Source organism: Stegostoma tigrinum, chromosome 2, assembly GCF_030684315.1.
Source record: "Stegostoma tigrinum isolate sSteTig4 chromosome 2, sSteTig4.hap1, whole genome shotgun sequence".
Lineage (NCBI taxonomy): Eukaryota > Metazoa > Chordata > Chondrichthyes > Orectolobiformes > Stegostomatidae > Stegostoma > Stegostoma tigrinum.
Genome location: NC_081355.1, coordinates 21,399,497 through 21,411,542, shown reverse-complemented (window position 1 = coordinate 21,411,542; position 12,046 = coordinate 21,399,497). Strand labels below are relative to the sequence as shown.

Sequence of the window (12,046 nt, the reverse complement as noted above, 5' to 3'; positions counted from 1 at the left end):
GGGGAGGCGGACCGAAGATGGATAGAGGAGAAGATAGGTGTAGAAGGGAGTATAGGTGGGGAGGTGGGTAGGGGATAGGTCAGTCTGGGTAGGACGGACAGGTCAAGGAGGCGGGATGAGGTTAGTAGGTGGTAAATGGAGGTGTGGCTTGAGGTGGGAGGAGGTGATAGCTGAGAGGAAGAACAGGTTAGGGAGGCAGCGACGAGCTGGGCTGGTTTTGGGATGCAGTGGGGGAGGGGGAGATTTTAAAGCTTGTGAAGTCCACATTGATATCATTGTGCTGCAGGGTTCCCAAGCAGAATATGAGTTGCTGTTCCTGCAACCTTCAGGTGGCCCATGATGGACATGTTGTCTAAGCAAGGGGACGGGGAGTTAAAATGGTTCGCAACTGGGAGGTGCAGTTGTTCATTGCGAACTGAGCGGAGCTGTTCTGCAAAGCGGTCCCCAAGCCACCGCTTGGTTTCCCCAATGTAGAGGAAGCCACACCGGGTACAGTGGATACAGTATACTACATTGGCAGATGTGCAGGTGAACATCTGCTTAATATGGAAAGTCATCATGGGGCCTGGGATGGGGGTGGGGAAGGAGGTGTAGGGGCAAGTGTAGCACTTCCTGCGGTTGCAGAGGAAGGTGCCTGGTGTGGTGGGGTTGGAGGGGAGTATGGGGAGGACAAGGGAGTCACGGAGAGAGTGGTCTCTCCGGAAGGCAGACTAGGGTGGGGATGGAAAAATATGTTGGGTGGTGGGGTCGGATTGTAGATGGCGGAAGTGTCGGAGGATGATGCGTTGTATCTGGAGGTTGGTGGGGTGGTATGTGAGGTCGAGAGGGATTCTCTTAGGGCGGTGTTTAATAAATTTTCTTAATTGCCAAGCAATTGGCAGGTGATGCATATCTCACATTTACCTGTGAGCATTTTGCTAGGATGAATAGGAAGGTCACTTATTAATTGGAAAGTGCAATTCTGAGTAGTGTAGAAGTATAAAGGGATCTCCCTACAAATACTGCAGTATTATCAGTTGGACAATGGGGTTACACAGGGTTAGCAAAGTCAATGAAAAACATACACTGAGCTTTATTTATAGGATCATAGAATGAAAAGCCAGGGGAGTTATATTAAATCTCCCTCACATCTCGGTTAGACCACACATAGAATGATGCATGCAGCTTTGGTTATTATATTAAGAAAAACAGAGGCTGTGCTGAGCATGGAGAGAATCTTTGATAAGTTGCTAGCAGAAAGGCTTGGACATAAGCATCAGGAAAAGATTGACAGGCTGGGTGGCTTCTTGAAAATAAAAACGAGGCTGAGGAACGTTGCATTTAAGGATTAGCTAGCCAAAGGAAAGGGGGAGAAGGGAATAGAGAATTCCAATGAGAGATTCAAAACAGGAAATATTAAAGGAGGGCAATTAGCACCGCTTGGGAACCCTGCAGCCCAATGGTATCGATGTGGACTTCACCAGCTTCAAAATCTCCCCTTCCCCCACCGCATCCCAAAACCAGCCCAGTTCGTCCCCTCCCCCCACTGCATCACACAACCAGCCCAGCTCATCCCCTCCCCGCACTGCATCCCAAAACCAGCCCAGCCTGTCTCTGCCTCCCTAACCTGTTCTTCCTCTCACCCATCCCTTCCTCCCACCCCAAGCCGCACCTCCATTTCCTACCTACTAACCTCATCCCGCCTCCTTAACCTGTCCGTCTTCCCTGGACTGATCTATCCCCTCCCTACCTCCCCACCTATACTCTCTCCACCTATCTTCTTTTCTCTTCATCTTCGGTCCGCATCCCCCTCTCTCCCTATTTATTCCAGAACCCTCACCCCATCCCCCTCTCTGATGAAATGTCAGTTTCTGTGCTCCTGAGATGCTGCTTGGCCTGTTGTGTTTATCCAGCTTCACACTATATTATCTTGGATTCTCCAGCATCTGCAATTCCCATTATCTCTGATACCAGTATGAACTGGTTGGGTCAAATGGGCAACTTCTGTGCTCTTATCCTATGTGATCATATTGGATTGTCCAATCTTGAATTTCATTCTATTGTGCAACTCACTGATTGCTATTTCTTCCTACAGGTTTATCATTTGCATCTGGCTCTGCGGCTATGATGACCATTGTACATCTTTTGAAGTCTGGCGATAATATCATTTGCATGAAAGGCGTTCATGGAGGTAGTTTTTACATTGGCTGAGGTTAATAGAACAGAAAGGGATTTCTGCTCCTTTATCTGGGAGAAACCAGTTGGGCAGGCAGTTTAAATAGGAAATGTATCCATTAACCTCCTTCTTAATCCTGCTGAGAGAGATACCAAGGACACCAGTGGTGGGTTGTTTTGTAAAAGGTAAAGTTGCCATAAGGTTGCTCTCATGAAAGAGATACAACTGGTGGTGGCTTTAACCTGAGGGTCATGCCTCAGGCAAGGGGAGAGGTTGAGAACGTAGGAACTCATGATGATCTCAGCTTGTACGGGAATTGAACCTGAACTGTGGAAATGCTCTGCATTGCAAAGCAGCCAATTGAGTATCTGACTCCCAAGTGTTAATTTAAAATATTGTGATGACAAGTCTATTTATACATTTGTGATTTAGTTTCGAAACAGAGGCAGATGGATATGACAATTTATTAGTTGTTTTTTAAATAGTAAAAAAAACATTTGGACATTGACTCAATATATCAGTTCTAGAAATGTGTGTGATTGTCATTGGGTGCCTGGGAGAACACCTGTCACATTAATAGTTGGAATGCTATACTGTGGGGTTTATGACAGGCTATTCATCAACTTTAAAACTTTTAATAGGTATAAAGTACAATGTTATTGGAAACGTTCTGTATTTCAGGTGCAAACCAATATTTCTGCAGAGTTGCATCAGAAATGGGTGTGGAAACGTTATTTGTTGACTGCACATCAATGAAGAGCCTGAATGCAGCAATCAAACCAAACACAAAAGTAAGAATATGCAGCAAGCTATGCCTCCTAACACCAATCCATGCTTTTTTAAAAATATTACAGCATAAATAATTATCTTGTACTTGATGTTCAGACTTACCTACTTATTCTCATTTCTCCTGCCCTTTTTCCATATTATTTTTAAATGATTCTTTTTGAAATGCTTCTACATTTATCAAAGACAAATTATGGAGTATATTCTTATCATCATTGGAGAGCATTCTATTTGATATTAATTCTTATAAATAAAGAACTTCACTCAATTGATAATGATCTTCAAGTTATTCCCTCTGATAACTAGTTCATTGAACTTTGAACTGTAGCTGCCTATTTGAAAATTGAGCCTTTGTAATTCTGCACAATGTCACTTGCTAAAGTATGAGAAGCGTGGTGATCATGTTCTAGTACTTAAAAGGCTTAAGCGCATCCGTGAACTGAGTTTCAAATTGTACCATTACAATTTGAGAATTTGATCTCTCAAGATAGAAATGAAAGATTGGTTTCAATAAAAGTGAATGTGTCAGACTGAAATTTGAAAAGAAACACAACTGGTGCATCAATTTCAGCTCAGAGAAGGAAATCAGCCATCCTTACCTAGCCTGGGCAATCACTGATATCTCTTTAACTGTTTTTCAATGTGGCACGACAAATTACTTGGAAAGTAGGGACAGCCAGTAATGTTGATCCAACCTGTGATTCAGACCGTATGAAGGCAGTTATCTTACAAGACAAGTTTTAATTCATCCTTGCAACTAGAGCTCCTTGTCCCTGATAGTGTCTAATAAATTGTAACAGACTTTCTTTGTGACATAATTAATCCTGCTGACTTTGGTAATGCTTTCTAATGCTGATTGGCCGAAACTTGATGCACCATTTGAGGTATGATCTATACAATGACTGGAACTTGTATGTTTACAATACCCTTAGTCGTGCAAAATATTAAGGTGTTTCTCAGAATTATCTGACAACAAGTGACATCAGATGATTTTGGGGCTGATGCCCAAAAGGTTGTTACGAGAAAGGTTTTACAGAATATGGTGTAAGGCAAAAAAAAAAGCATTAGGGAGCTAATTTCAGGCCTTGGAATGTTGGCAACCATACGTGGAGGGGTTAAAACTGGAAATGTTCAGAAAGAAAAACAGAACTGAAAAGCCTCAGCAGGGTTGGCAGCATCAGTGAAGAAAAAAAATCAGAGTTAACGTTTCAGGTCCGATGATCCTCCCCAGAACTGGGATGTATAGATGTCAGGAGGTCAGAAGTATTATAGTTCTGGAGAAGATTAGATATAGGAAAGTGTAGGGTCATGAAGGGACTTTAAAAAAAATCGGATGACTAAGTGTAACAGATGAGAAAGGTGCCCATAACAAAAATGGAATTTAGGACAGAATCAGAACAGACGACAGAGTTTATGGACTGAAGTTTTTGAGCTCAATGTTAAGTCCTGAAGGCTGTAAGGTGCCTAAGCAGAAACTGAAGAACTATTTGTTTAGTTTGCGCTGGGCTTTGTTGAAACATTACAGTAGGCTTAGGACAGAGATGTCAGCATGACAGCTAATGTTTTTCCAGTTTTGAAGCCTGGTGGAAGAGGCATGTGAAGTCCTGGAGTCAGTGTAAAATATTGTAGAATGCACTGATAAAGGACATTCTACAGGGGTGAAGCTACAGGAGGTACACAAGATCATTTGGCACATTTGGAGATCACCATAAGATCCAGCTATGGATAGATGTACTTCAGCCTCCAGGTGCATAGGAACTAGACTGGAACTGAAGTTGAGAAAAGCTAAGCACAGGGTCAGCTGATAGCTGCAGCAGTAGGGGAAAGGTTGATGACTATTATCACTTTCAAATATAAAAAATTGAACAATGAAACAAAGCAACTGGAATTATGACTTAGTGCCACATAGAGTCATCATTTTGACATTCAGAGAAGTCTAAGAACTTGGAAGTTTAACTTGATAAAAAGTCAGTGCTCCTTGAGGATAGCAAAGAGCAAGCATAATTGAGGGATAGAAGGATATCCAGTGTTAAAGCCAGGGAGATTAAATAATGGAAGAGTATGAGTGAAGGATGGCAATGAATGGGCACTCTGTGGGAGACACAATATTCTCCTTTCCTCTATGTGCCACACAATTGGGGAACTCTACTTTCCAGGTAGCCATGATCATATAATTATGTTCTTCCTCATTCCAAATGACCTACAGGTAGGTGCAGCATTTTCATTTTGATCAAATGGGAAAACAAAAATACCCTCTTTCCGAGCTTACCCAGACAAATCCACAGCTGTCAAAGATCCTGTCCATCTGTGCTACAGATTTTGAGCATTGGTAATAATATGACCCATGACCCTAATTTTCTATTCCAATGTTTTAATATTTAAAAGGACGATTCTTTAGAATATCAAAGTGCTCAACAAACCCTAGTACGTCCTTGTAACTGTTGCCTAGATGATGCTCCTCTATCAGCAGGTACACCCGTACCAGTCCACGGTTTTTGCAGATCTCTGCTGTAAGTTGTTAACTAGCTTCAAGACATGTATGAGAAACCCAAGAGGGCAAAACCACTTTGAAGGTATTCACAGGCCTGTTCTGCAACAAAGGACGTATTTGTACAAGCATCATTTTCAGCAGCTTCTGAAGAAGTAATCTTAACTTTGTTTATCCTTATTTCATTCTCTAAACTGTGACGATCTGCCGCTGTGCTGTAAAGCAACGCAAGCAACAGGGCATGGCAACCCATGACTTTGCTCTGATGTAGCTGTATGCTAAAAAGAAATGTAAACTACATGATGACCTGCCTGCAAAGAAATGCAAAATGAAGAGCGCTATAAAAAGGCAACTCGCCCACATTTCCATATTTACATGCACCCTTGAAATATGAACTCCTTTAATGAATTATGAATTCAGTGAATAAAAAAATTAATTACAACTTATACCGAGATATTGTCATTGGAGGCTTTCTTCGCATTAACAATTTTTTCAACATTCATCTTAAAACCAAGATAGAACTCAAATCAAAAGCAAGCAAGATAAATAATTACATTAGTGGTTTCACTATATTTTTATTCGCATTTTAAAAAATATAAACTCTCCCACACCTTATCAGGGCTTCCTTTTCGTGACTGGCTCCTCAGGGCACCATGCCTGACTCTTGGATGTTATCGATGGAAAATGGTTCTAATCCTATTTGCTGTTGTCACCCCTGGATTTTGAGAATGCCACCACCACACATACTATTCCACCCTGCACTTGCAATTTTTCTCCAATTATCTCCTTATGTAAGCTCCTGACTAAAATTTTATTGCCTTCGTCTCATACCTCCTGCCTTGCTGCTATCATAACCCAAACTGCTGTTCCTAAGACTCGCCAACAGGGAGCTCCTCTTTGTCCACTATACAGCCTTGTGGACAGATTTCATAACTATCTGTACCCATCAATGTTTTAGAGGCCATTCCCTGCTATGTATTCTGTCAGATGCACCCAAAGTGTTTCGCCATTTCTTTACTGTCTGGGATGCTCTTATGGTCACAAAAAATCCATAAAAGCCTTTAGAGGGTAATGAGAGCCCTGTTAATGTTCAAAGCCCATATGCTAGATATACAATATGAAGCAAACTTTGGATAAAATTTCCGATTTTCTGAGTGGAAGCTCTTTATTAACCTTTTTAAATAATAGCATATGCTTATAACACCGGTTGCTTCATGAGATCCCATGTACAGGAGCTCGTAATCAGGCAGGTACTCCACTGGTGAAATCTCTGCAGTTCTTCCCATGGCTGACCACATCATTCTTCCTTCACTACAACTATAATGTGATTATGGACTGCCATGTTCTGACCATGGTTCCTTAGCCTTTAAATATTGCCTTAAGTCAGGTCATCTAATTAGGGTTCGGTGCCTTATCCACCCCACTATGACTATGCAAGACATGGCAGTTAGCTGCTCTTAGCAGGATCTCTATCCAGATGCACACCATCAATTTGTATTTTGGGGAGGCTACCTGTAGGAAAATTATGCACTCAGGTCCAGAGAGGCCATTATCTAGAAAGGTTGTGCAGACAAAGTGTCTGCTGGTAAACTGCTGCCTCAGGTAAATGACCTGACCTGTCTGTGCGACTATATTCCTGTTCAGTTAAAATTGTAATTATTTCTAAGAAGTTCAGTGCAAGCCCTAGCAATGATATCTTTGATCAGAATTCTTCTCAATTCTACTTCATGTTCTTACTGGCATTGACCTCTGCACACGGTTCCACATTACAACTGTTAACATACGTTTTCACAGGCAAAAACAGAAGGCATATTAAAAATGCTTTAGAGTCCAATGGAAATTTCCAAAATATCAAAATGCCTTTGGTTACACAGCATGATGGGTCAGCAAGACATATGTTATTGGGAACATACATCTGGAAATTAAAGACACTGGAGTAAGAACATGAGATATAGGAGCCCAGCAGCACAAGTGTATCCTCTAATAGTACGAGAGGATAGTACTGAACTTACCAGAGCTGGGATGGGTAACTCAGATCTGACAATACCATGGTAAGTAACCTGAGGTTTGTAGCATTGGGATGGACTTTCCTGTTTGGAATCATGAATGAGAGGGGTGTTGTCTTGAAATTTTGTTTTTCAGAATTTGAGGTTAGAGAGTTTCCTGGCGTGGTTTAAGGGATTGTGTGTGACCCAGGGCTGTTTCTGTGAGATGTGCACTAATGATAACTAAACTAAGAAGCCTGATATGCATGCTAACTGGAGAGTATCAGTCTTAGAGTCTTGATAAGTATACTCCTGGAGGTTAGTAAAGTTGCTCAGAGTTGGGATTTGATAGGTTGTGAAAGCTATTGGTCAAAAGCTAAAAAAAATCCCTATTAAGCGGTAACACTGGGATAAGGCTGGAAGATGCTGGAAATTGCAAGAGAGAGGCATATTACCTTCAGAAGAAACATTACTAATTTATTCTAGTAGTTGCTTTGAGACAGTAGAGGAAAATTGACAATGTTTTGTATACTATTTAAAAATCAGAATCAGGGTTAGGGTGATGGAATAAGGAAAGTTGCATGGAATTCACTGAGGCTTGTTCAAAATGTATTCTCCATTTTTCCTTGACTAATACTCCTGTAGTAATTTCTCAAAGGCTATTCAGGGAGTCATAGATCACAAAGTCACACAGCACAGAGTTAGGACCTTCAGTCAAATCGGACCATGCCAACCAGATGTCCATTCATGCTCACTCCATTTCCCTGCATTTAGCCCATAGCCTTCTAAAACTTTCCTATCCTTATATTCATCCAAATGCCTTTTAAATGTTGTTAATATACCCGCCTCATATCACCCTCTATGTAAAAAAGCTGCCCCTCACATTCCAATGTATTCTTTCCCATCTTACCTAAAACTCATGCTCTCTAGTCCTTGATTCCTCAAACTGAAGAAAAACACTGAGTGCATTCACCTTGTCCATGCCTCTCGATGATCTTATACACTTCTATGCAATACCCCCTCATTCTTCTATGTTCTAAAGAAAAAAAGTCTTAGCGTGTCCACTCTGTCCCTCTAATTCAGTACCTTGAATGCTGGCAACATCTTTGTAAATTTCTTGTGCACTCTTTCCAGTGTAATAACATCCTTTTTACAGCAAGATGACCAAAACTGAACACAATACTCCAAGTGCAGCTTCACCAAAGTCCTGTACAATTGCAAAATAGCTTCCCAACTTCTATGTACAATGCTCTGACTGATGAAAGCCAATGTGCCAAAAGCCTTTTTCACTACTCCGTCTTGCTGTGACTCCACTTTCGCAGAACCATACACCTGAACTCCAAGGTCCATCTGTTCCACTACACTCCTTAAGGCCCTACCATTCACCATGAAACTCCTACCCTAATTTGACTTTCTAAAACAATTTTGCAACTTAGTCATTTATAGTTTCCAAATGTACCAGAAAGAACCACATTGGAGAAGGTTTGCCTGATTGTTCGGAAATATGCACAGTGTATGGGTGGACAAGATGTCCTATATTGAGACAGCAATTGCAGTAGAAACTCAGTAGGTCTGGCAGCATCCCTGGGGAGAAAGCAGAGTCTGCACCTGATTCAAAATTGTTAATTTTGCTTTCTCCTGACTGATGCTTCTAGACTCATTGAATTTCGATTGCAATTTCTGCTTTTGTTTCAGTTCACCGGCATCTGTAGTTCTTTACTTTATTGCACTATATCAAGAGTTTTCATTTGGCATTTAAGAGCATTAGGATAGAGGAATAGTCGTAGGAGCTTAGTTTATTTGCTGTCACCAATATAGAAAAACAGGCAAATCTCCTTCTGGCAGCAAAATACAGAAATACAAGACTAAACCTGATAATGATAACCACAGTAGCTAATCAATCAGGCAACTGCATACCCTACCCCCAATCCCAACCAACCATCTTCATCCCAAACCAAACATGTTCAAGACTGTCATGTACAGAACTAAATATGGTGCAATGTCCACTTTCACAGCCATGACCTTTTAGAAAACAACAGCCTGTGCTACTTTATTTTCACTTCCCTGAGAGTGTTCCTATGAGTGAATCTCTGTCACCAACCTGTTTATGGTTCTTTTCACAGCTTGTTTGGATTGAGACTCCTACTAATCCGATGATGAAAGTTATTGACATCAAAGCTTGTGCAGAAACTGCACACAAACATGGAGACATCATTCTGGTTGTGGATAACACCTTCATGACATCGTATTTCCAGGTAACAGTGGTGGTCCACACCTGCCCACGTTGATCAATTGAATTAACATATCAGAATCAAATATTTGGTGTGGGTTAATTTCTTTTCATTGAAATATCACCTTTTCTTTCCTCAATTTTCTTAATAAGCCTAATTATGTTCAGGACTCAGTAAAATTGCTTCTGCAGTGATAAACCCAGTATTTAAATGAGAGATAGATAATACAAAGACCTTCTGTTATTGAACATGGAAAATAACATTGCATCATTGTATTGCTGGTGCAGAAATTGTTGCGCCATTATATCAACTGTGCATTCTATGAAACATTATAGTTCCAAACTTTCTTTTTCATTGATATGTAATGAACTTTTATTAGTAATTTCTGATCCAAGCCTCCTTGCAATAAGGTATTTTTTAACAAAATATGCAAAAAGGGAATCTGATCATCAAGCCCATTCAATCTGATCTTGGCAGCTTCAGCTCTATTCTGCTGCTTACTCTGCATGCCCCGATCTGTTTTTGAAGAAACCTGACATCATTTCAGCAGTTAATCTGTCACTTTTCAAATTGTAGTATAATTTGTCAGTACTTTTAGTCTTTGGATGCACTTTGACATCAAACCTATTACTGAAAAACATAAGGACAATAAAAGGCCTACCTTAATCCATCCACTTAGACTCAAATGTGATAAAATGAGATGGGTAGTCTTTTGCCCTCCATGCTCATGAAATGCCTGACCATCTGTTTTATTGATTCTCGACTTCAGCTGCTTCACTATGAACTCCGTCTGTGAAATCTATATTTATCTGTGCATTCATCTTCCCCCTTTGAACATCATCTGATATATTTAACAGAAAATAGGAGTAGAGGTCGGCCATTTGGCCCTTCAAACCTACTCCATCATTCAATATGATCATGGTCCTTCCATCCAACTCACTATGCTGTTCCCACTTTCACCCTATACACTTTAACTCTTCTTGAAAACATCCAATCCTTTGGCCTCAACTGCTTTCTGTGGCAGAACATTCCACAGGCTCACCACATTTTGGGTGAAGAAATATCTTCTTCAGTCTGTCCTAAATGACCTACCTCTTTTCCTTAGACAGTGACTCCTGGTTTTGGACTCCTTGATCCTTGGTGATGGTCCCTCACTGATGCCCAAGACTAGCAACACATCCGCTGGAGGAGCACTTGAGCTCACAAGGCCAAGAAGTTTATAGCTGCTTTTAAGCTTGCAGCTCATCTTGGGGATTAACTGGGGACCTACATGGCAGTTCCCCATGATGGATAGATGTGTCCAGGATGTCAAAACCATTTTCTTCAGGTCTCAGAATCATATCCTTCTCCCTTGAGAGAGTGAGGCAGCTTGGACAGTGGATTTCCATCAAACTCAGCTTCACGAATATACAGAAAAGTAGATATACTGTGTCTCCATTGCTTTGAAAGTGTCCTATCACTGACTTGTACAGTTCTTCAGCAGGAAAGTGTTCCATTCCATCAATGTTCCAATTCTATTCGATCATCAATGCCAAATTTTGGATGTTTGTGGCAGATATCCTGGGAGTTGACACAATGTCTACATGCTACAGCACACAGGCTCATGTCTCCTTCAAGGGTCCTTGGGCCATACACAGCTGCTTGGAGACAAGGCCTATGCCCACCAAACATGGTTGTTCACACTTCTTCAAAGCCTTCAGACTGGTGTGGAATGGCAATGCAATGCTGCCCGTACTTCCACTAGGGCCATAGTGAAATATATCTTTGGCTTCCTTAAACTGAAGTTTCAATGCCTGAAAGGTTGTGCCACATCCTTGTGGCATTCTGCATCCTTCACAATGGAGATGATAAAAGTAGGAGGTCCTCAAAGCAGATGAAATAGGGGATTGACAGAATTTATCTGTGAATGAAGCTGAAATTGAGGATGAGGCCATTGACTGGGAGGGACATTCATGAGAACATGACAGAGCAATGCCTTATTAAGCATGAGATGCTAGAGAACATCTAATGAAAACCCATTTCCAGGATGAAAAGTTGGTTTGGTCTTCTTTTCATAGCGTAAACCTTCTACTGGTCTTCCGGCAAGTGGCCCTGATTAGAGCAAAGTACATGTGGATTGTATTGTATTTACAGTATTTAACCTTTCCTGTTGCTCAATAGGGAGGTTTAGGGAGTGTTTAAGGCCTCAATCTGCATATCATGTCCAAATGTTGTCTCTCATTACGGACAGCAGGTTGAGAAGAGATTTTGACAACAGTGTGGAGCTGGAGGAACACACCAGGCCAGACAGCATCAGAGGAGCAGGAAAGTTGACATTTTGGGTCGGGACCCTTCTTCAGAAATTTTGTGCGGCTTTTCTTAGCAGACCATTGCGTCACAAGGGAGGCTGGAGATGTGAACT

General features: G+C 41.2%; 1 protein-coding gene across 2 annotated transcripts in view; it reads left to right on the top strand.

The window, feature by feature from the left end:
- Positions 1 to 12,046, top strand: part of LOC125466725 (cystathionine gamma-lyase-like) — a 67,806-nt gene that overhangs the window by 17,039 nt on the left and 38,721 nt on the right. For both annotated transcript variants that reach the window (XM_048561662.2, XM_048561653.2), the window contains exons 3-5: positions 2,075 to 2,170; positions 2,837 to 2,946; positions 9,538 to 9,669. In XM_048561662.2, coding sequence (XP_048417619.1) covers positions 2,075 to 2,170; positions 2,837 to 2,946; positions 9,538 to 9,669 — 338 coding nt within the window. The remainder of the gene's footprint in view (positions 1 to 2,074; positions 2,171 to 2,836; positions 2,947 to 9,537; positions 9,670 to 12,046) is intronic.